The sequence below is a fragment of the Eschscholzia californica genome, unplaced genomic scaffold (assembly GCF_041429995.1).
Source record: "Eschscholzia californica isolate CP2 unplaced genomic scaffold, dmEscCali1.0.p SCAF_3, whole genome shotgun sequence".
Classification (NCBI taxonomy): Eukaryota; Viridiplantae; Streptophyta; class Magnoliopsida; order Ranunculales; family Papaveraceae; genus Eschscholzia; species Eschscholzia californica.
Window position 1 is genome coordinate 648,452 of NW_028238420.1, and position 7,443 is coordinate 655,894.

The window sequence follows — 7,443 nt, forward strand, 5'->3', positions numbered from 1 at the left end:
GTTACCATAAACAAGTTCGATTACAAAGAAAGATGAAATTTACGGTTATGATTTTAGGTGATTAAAAGTAAAAATAATGTAATAAATTTGTCGAGATTTAGACTTCTCTCGTATCGGTTTAACTTAGGCACCTTGATGCGACTAACATATATTAAAGTGGATTTCTCAAAAAAAAAAAAAATAAAAAAAAAAAACAAAAACTCTCTTTAAATTTTTCTCTTTTAAAGGTAATAGATTTTGTTGTTGACACATGGACAAAAAGACATTGGTCAAACATCAACAGTCTAAGATTATTTTAAACCATTAAATTCGTACCATCTGGATCTCTTGTTCCACTTCTCACAATACATTGATCCATCCATCAAGATTCAAGACTGACTGGTCAATACACAAATTGTAGAGAGAGAGAGAGAGATGAGGTTTGGTTACCTTCTCCTTCCTTACAGTATTTTCTCCCTTTTGGAATTTCTTCTCTATGACATGGTATAGATGATAGATAGATCTGCTTACTACATCTCGATTTCCTAGAGAGAGAAATTGTCAAATGTTTCACCTTTAGAGTAGTAGATTTCAATCCATCGATCTGGAGGATTTCATGGTATTCTTTTGAGTCGATCTGCCTTCATTTCTCTCTGGTTTTCAATTTCTCTACTGTTCTTCTTCCAATTGAATTGCATGTAGGGTTTCAATTATATTATAAAGTATGAATTGTTTTCCCGAAGAGGTTTTGGAACATGTATTTGATTTAATTACTTCAAACAAAGACAGAAATTCAGTTTCTTTGGTTTGCAAATCATGGTTTAGGGTTGAAAGTTTTAATAGGAAGAGGGTTTTTATAGGGAATTGTTACTCTGTTAATCCTGAGAGATTAATTTCTAGGTTTCCAAAAGTTAATTCTCTTACTTTGAAAGGGAAACCACATTTTGCTGATTTCAATTTGGTTCCTCATGAATGGGGAGGTTCTGTTTATCCTTGGATTAAAGCCATGGCTAAGGATTGTCCTTGTCTTGAAGAGCTTAGGTTGAAGAGAATGGTTGTCTCTGATGAGAGCCTTGAATTGATTTCACAATCTTTCCCTTATTTCAAATCTCTTGTTCTAGTTAGCTGTGAAGGGTTCACCACCGATGGCCTCGCAGCAATAGCTGCAAATTGCAGGTAACAAAACAAGTTTCGTATTCGTTTTTCTTCTCCCATTTACTTTGATAATTCGATTTTGTTACTTTCCTTCTATGTGCTTGCTTTAACTTATGCTTCATGAACTTGATAACTTAGTGCGTTAAGATTTGTAATTTAAGGGTTATATATTACCAATCAATGCTCACACCCCATTTCCCCAAGTTCCATGTGCATTTAGAAATTTGTTCGTATGATAGCGCTAACCTAGAGAACTCGAAGGTACAGGTGATTAAGTGGGATCTTGAAATTTGGAGAAGTTATATAGAAACGTCCCAGAACCATGGTGTTCTTTGTTTAAATATTATATACAAAAGCAAGTTGTACATTCAGATGGGTTAAAACTCGTTCAATGGACCATATCTTCTTCGCGGCTAAATGTCTTATTTACCATTGGAGTAGACCTTTTGGGTGGGCTAAAACTTACACTTTTAACAGCATAGTGGAAACCTGGGACAGTTTCTTGTCGTCTCTGTAATCTATGTTCTTCCGTTTCTGGGGTCGCCTGATATTTGTTTCCAGGTAGTAACCGGAACGATACGAAGGAACCGACTACAAGGAATCTAATATATCTTCTATGTAACCTTTTATAACCATTAATATTAATTCAGTAATTTCAAAAAAAAAAAACATTCAGATGGGTTGGTTTTGGTGGTTGAATTATAACCTAAAAGTCACATTGGTGCGATGATGGTAGTTAGAACCCATCTAATGAGAAGCTTGATATACGGTTACGGACTAATGTTAATGTGGGAACTTTTAACAATTTCTATTATGTTACGATGAGCCTTTTGGACAAGCTTTCAAGGGTTTTCTCCACCCAACGGGCAACTGGGGTTTAGATGGAATTTTTATAATTAGATGTCTCGTAGTAAAATATTGTTGTTTGATGATGACGAAGATAGTTCAAATGCTAAAGATCATGCTCAATGTTTCTGTTCTCAGGAATAACATTAACCTGTACGGTGTTGAATCTGTTGATGGAGCAGAATTATGCGTTCTTTTGCTTGTGATATATTTAGTCAGATGTAATAACTTCCACCGCTTGATAATAGTTTTTTCCACTTAACTGTGCAGGGTTCTCAGAGAGCTAGATCTGCAAGAAAATGAAGTAGAGGATACTCGAGGCCAATGGCTTAGCTGTTTCCCTGATTCATGCACCTCACTGGTCTCCTTGAATTTCGCCTGCCTTAAAGGACAAGTAAATTTGGGATCTTTGGAGAGGCTTGTGGGGAGATGTCCCGATCTCAAGAGCCTACAATTAAACCGAACAGTGCCTATTGAAACACTCAATAAGATCTTGATAAAAGCTCCCCAATTGATCGACCTAGGCACTGGTTCGTTAGTCAATGACCCACATTCAGGACTTCACATCAAGTTGACTACTGCTGTTTCCAACTGTAAATCTATTACAAGCTTATCAGGGTTCTCGGATGTTAGTTTTGGCTCTCTAATAGCTTTCTACCCTATTTACTCAAACTTAACTTCCTTAAACTTGAGCTATGCGACTAGAACTAACGGTTTCGAGGTCATCAAGATGATATGTTGTTGCATGAAACTTCAGCGCCTACTGGTAACTATTTTTGACCTTTACTGGCATCTTTGTCGAGAATTCGTCAAATTTATGACTTACATTAAGTTACCACAAACACTGCAGGTTCTGGATTGTATTGGAGACGCAGGGCTGGAAGCTGTAGCTGCAAGTTGTAAAGAACTCGAGGAATTAAGGGTATTTTATTCTTTTCATGGTGCAAGAGTAAGACACAGAGCAATGGTAACAGAGCAAGGGTTGGTTGCTATATCTGAAGGCTGCCCAAAACTTCATTCTCTGCTATATTTCTGCAATCAAATGACAAATGCTGCCCTTATAACTGTAGCCAAGAACAACTCAAATTTTACCCACTTCAGATTGTGCATTCTTGAGCCGAGTAAGCCGGATCATGTGACTGGACAGGCATTAGATGAAGGCTTTGGGGCGATTGTTCAAGCATGTAAGAACCTTAAAAGGTTATCACTCTCTGGACTTCTTACCGATCAGGTCTTCCTTTACATAGGGATGTATGCTGAGAATCTCGAAATGCTCTCTGTTGCATTTGCTGGGGAAACAGATAATGGAATGTTATATGTGCTAAATGGGTGTAGAAAACTCTCTAAGCTAGAAATAAGGGACTCTCCCTTTGGGGACATGGCACTTCTAGATGACGTGGGGAAGTATGAAACGATGCGATCCCTTTGGATGTCGTCCTGTGAAATTACCCTAGGTGGTTGCAAGATGCTTGCTAAGAAGACGAATAATCTGAATGTGGAGATAATAAACGAGAAAGATAACATGGAGGAGATACCGACCGATGATGAACAGAAAGTGGAAAAGATGTATTTATACAGAACACTGGACGGACCTAGGAAAGATGCACCTCGTTGCGTCTGGACCTTATAAATCTGCAACTACCGAAGCTTCTTCACTTCTTCTAGAGGTATTATTTATTGCTAAACTTTCATATTTAAAGTAGTATAACTGTTCTAGTGAACTTTTCCGTCGACTAAAGATACATTATCGTTTTCAATGTAGTATAAATGAATCTCAAATCATCTCAAGTTATGTAGTAGCTCTTCTCAGATTTGAACAACATGATAGCGATATTAATGGCCGCCAATATACCAATAATCGAATTTCTCACGTGGATGGACACCTAGTACTAGTAGTTGGGTGTACAAACAATAAAAAAGATTGTCAAGGAGATAACCTAATTCACGAACCCTCTTCTTCTTCCTCACCAAATTTCAATCAACTCAGCACTATTCCTAGTTTTCTTTGCAGTGGGATCCCAAAATTGATTGTCACTATAAAATTTTTTTGGCATGGAGATTTTAAAACCCAACTTAATAGACCTAAAAATCAAATTCAAAAGCTAGATTTTTTTACTATAACAGTGAACATCCCAATGACCTAACTTCTTCAAAATTGGTGTAATGAGTTTTTGTGTCTAGAATTGGTGTAATGACCTTATAAATCTGCAACTACTGAAGCTTCTTCATTTCTGATTTTATTCTAGAGGTATTATTTATTGCTAAATTTTCATTTTTGAAGTAGTATAACTGTTTTAGTGAACTTTTCCGTCGACAATTAAAGATACATATCGTTTTCAATGTAGACATATATGAATCTCAAATCATGTCAAGTTATGTAGTAGCTCTTCTCATATTTGAACGACATGATTGATAGCAATATCAATGGCCGCCAATATACCCACAATCGAGTGGACACCTACTACCTAGTAGTTGGGTGTCCAAACAATAAAAAAGATCATTAAGGGGATAACCTAATTCATGAACCCTCTTCTTCTTCATCACCAAATTACAAGGACCTAAAAATTAAATTCAAAAGCTAGAATTGTTACTAACAGTGAAACGCCCAATGACCTAACTTCTTCACATATTCATCTACTAGTGCTGTCATGAGTTTTTCTGTCTAGAATTAGTTAGGGTTAGAAGCATCTTTAGTAAGGAAGAACAGGAGTTAGGGATTCAATTTTGTTTCTGTCCATTAAAAATAAATGATTAACAATGGAAGAAATTTATTAGCGAAAGATTAAAACGATTTATTGATTTGCATTTCAAACATTCATCAATCAACTACTACAAGTTTACTGTATTCCTTACCAGAGATTGCCATCTCCATTACATATTCAGGTTTCATATCTAATATATCACCCTGTAAAAACAATTTCAACATATTCTTCGAAAACCCACTAACCATTGCCACACCTTTTTGGTCACACTGAACAGGAGTTGCTTTAGAGTCTCTAAGGTTCCAGAAAATTATATTCGGCACAGAAGTAAAACCCCTCTTTCGATATTTCTTCTCTATGACTTGGTAGTCGGTTTCCCAGTTATTCCCCGAAGCTGATGAAGCTTCATTGAACTCCATGTCGCTAAACACGAATACCGTCTTTATCATCTGTTCATTCTTCAGTTTTCCCTTAACAGCAACATCCAAGATTCGATCGAAGACCTTCTGAAAATCTGTTGAATACCCGCAGTCCATCTCTTCAATGAAATTCGTCTTGGAACGAAGATCGTCTCCTTCAATCAGGTGTAGTTGAGGATCATCACTAAATGTGATTACCTTCCCTTTCCATGGATCTTCACTCATTTCTGATACAAGTAACCCTAGAGCTACACAAACATCCATTGGAGTTCCTGACATACTCCCTGATACATCACAAACAGCAATACAGTCTTTCAACTTTCCGGTCTTTGACAAATCATCTACCATTCTTCGCCATTGAAGTTCTGCAACTCCACAACTACCTTCGTTTTCATCATCATAATCGTCCTCTAACGATGCAATGATCTGGTGTGGTAATAATGCTCCAGCAGCAATCTTCTTCTCTCCACGTTCCACACTATCAAGATAGTCTTCGAATCGTTCTTTATCGTGTTCAAGAAAGAACTTCTTATAGTTTTTCATGGCGACAGAGGCAACCCGATTATAAGGCAGAGTATCCCATTTCTTAGCACTCATGAAAACCTCTGGTAATTCTAGTGCTTTTCGAAGAGGAACAAGAACTTCTTTCCTTAATCGATCACGAATTCTATAAGCGTAATGAGCTTCTTCGAGCTCCTCATACTCTGGATTAGAATTTCTAGGGAAAATTCTTCTGGCAATTGCTTCACAGAGTAAAGTAGATCGATCGAAGGAATAATCTAACGACGGACACCATTTTGAAGCTAAACTAATCTTATTCAGTTTACCAGAATTCAAATTCTTAATATCATAGATCAAAAACTCAGCAAAAAATTCAGCAATTTGATCATGTAAATACCTATAATGTGGATCATTCAAATATCGATCTCTTGCTTTCTGCGCTTTTGAAATCTTTTGATCTTTTCTAAGAATTCTTGCTTCCTCTTTAACAATCTCAATTCTTTTCAATTCCGCTGCGATTCGATCTTCTCTTGGTTCAGTTGGTTTAATAAATCGCCTTTCTCCTTCTTCATCATAATAAATTTGACATTTTCTTCTTCTGCCTTGTCCTCCTCTATTTGATCTTTCATCTTTATCGATTTCTCGAACTTGAAGACCTTCAAGAATTCTATAAAGAATCTCAGGTAAGTCTTTGAAATAACCAAATTTAGCAAAAGATTTGACATTGAAAGCTAGGGTTTTAGGGTGGTTTTGATAGAGCCATAGAGCAGCAGCATAAAACCCTTCTTTATCAGATTTTCCAGTACCTCTGACTCCTCTCAAATGACAGATTAACTTGAGAGCAGTTAATGGGTCATGATCCCAAGCCAATTTCAGCCGGTGGGTCAGAGTCTCCGGTGGTGTGTCAGGTACTACATGGAAGAAGAAATCAACCAATGGGTTTCCGGTTGAATAATAAGTAGCAGACCCATTCTCTGTTCTTCCTTCAATTTCAACATCAAAATTATTGAAATTAGAAACCATTAGATTAATGAAAGGGGAAGAAGAAGAAGAAGATACGGAGGAATCGGCCGATTCATTTTGAATGGGTGGTGGTATGATTTGGGATTGGTTGATTTCAGGGGGACCAAGGAGTTTTTGAACAATTGAAGAAGACATTTTTGTTTCTTTGTTGTTGTTCCAAAATCTGTTTAAATAGATATAAAACCTTTTCTTGGGGTTCAAGTTTTTGCCTGGTCAATTAGGGTTTTATTTTTTACCTATAAGGCTAACTTGTTCCCCAAGAAGCTTCCTTAATCCCAAATAATTTCCGTTTTATTATAATAGATTATCAGATTTTGTTTTTTCCGAATTATAGAAAGGATAGAACAAAATCAAACCACCACCGCCACCTATTCAAAATCCTATTTTTGAGGTGACCCTCTCAACAAACAGTAACTGTCGCTAATTTTTGGGACTCAAGATTCACACATGCACAAATGGACGAAAACGTCCTTGCCTTAGGTTGTTAGTTAGGTTTATGGGTCGGAAAAAAAAACGCGAGTCCGAATCCGCCCGAGGCTGGCTGAGTCCGTGGACGGCCGATGTCCGAGACGGACATGACCCGACCGACCTACAAAAATTGGCGGACGGACACGGACACAGCAGCTTGTCCGACTTACCGTTTGAGTCCGACTGTTTAAGTATCCTTCCGACTACCTGCTTATGCAATCAATACATATATCTATATACCCTTTATATATGAGGGGTTGGGCAAAAGGCCCAATCCCTTGGACGAAATGGGGACCCGCTCCACTGCAGAGAGAAAATAGGGAGCAGGTCCACCGTGTCAGGAGGGAGTT

General features: G+C 37.4%; 2 protein-coding genes across 5 annotated transcripts; one reads left to right on the plus strand and one right to left on the minus strand.

Moving 5' to 3' along the window:
* Positions 1-223: 223 nt before the first annotated feature.
* LOC147547431 (protein AUXIN SIGNALING F-BOX 2-like) lies at positions 224-6,953 on the plus strand. 4 transcript variants are annotated; one of them, XR_015236791.1, is made up of 5 exons: positions 251-1,155; positions 2,251-2,746; positions 2,831-3,647; positions 4,960-6,285; positions 6,432-6,953. XR_015236791.1 is itself a non-coding variant. In XM_086665563.1 (4 exons), exons 1-3 carry the CDS (start codon positions 704-706, stop codon positions 3,608-3,610), a joined length of 1,728 nt encoding a protein of 575 aa, XP_086521689.1. In that variant the 5' UTR covers positions 224-703; the 3' UTR covers positions 3,611-3,647; positions 6,432-6,953. The 4 variants fall into 4 exon arrangements, 2 of the variants coding, with proteins under 2 accessions (XP_086521689.1, XP_086521688.1); XR_015236792.1 differs by lacking the exons at positions 4,960-6,285; positions 6,432-6,953 and adding exons at positions 3,743-3,822; positions 4,105-4,213; XM_086665563.1 differs by lacking the exon at positions 4,960-6,285 and having other exon boundaries at positions 224-1,155.
* On the minus strand, positions 4,748-6,760 carry LOC147547432 (uncharacterized). The gene has a single exon (XM_086665561.1). The coding sequence runs from the start codon at positions 6,758-6,760 to the stop codon at positions 4,799-4,801; it is 1,962 nt and encodes a 653-aa protein (XP_086521687.1). The 3' UTR covers positions 4,748-4,798.
* Positions 6,954-7,443: the final 490 nt, after the last annotated feature.

Bases quoted from the DNA above. Each gene is read 5' to 3' on its own strand.
- LOC147547431 (XM_086665563.1), top strand. From the start codon at position 704: ATGAATTGTTTTCCCGAAGAGGTTTTGGAACATGTATTTGATTTAATT. The intron at 1,156-2,250 runs GTAACAAAACAA...TTAACTGTGCAG, and splicing joins GCAATAGCTGCAAATTGCAG to GGTTCTCAGAGAGCTAGATC. The intron at 2,747-2,830 runs GTAACTATTTTT...CAAACACTGCAG, and splicing joins TGAAACTTCAGCGCCTACTG to GTTCTGGATTGTATTGGAGA.
- LOC147547432 (XM_086665561.1), bottom strand. From the start codon at position 6,760: ATGTCTTCTTCAATTGTTCAAAAACTCCTTGGTCCCCCTGAAATCAAC.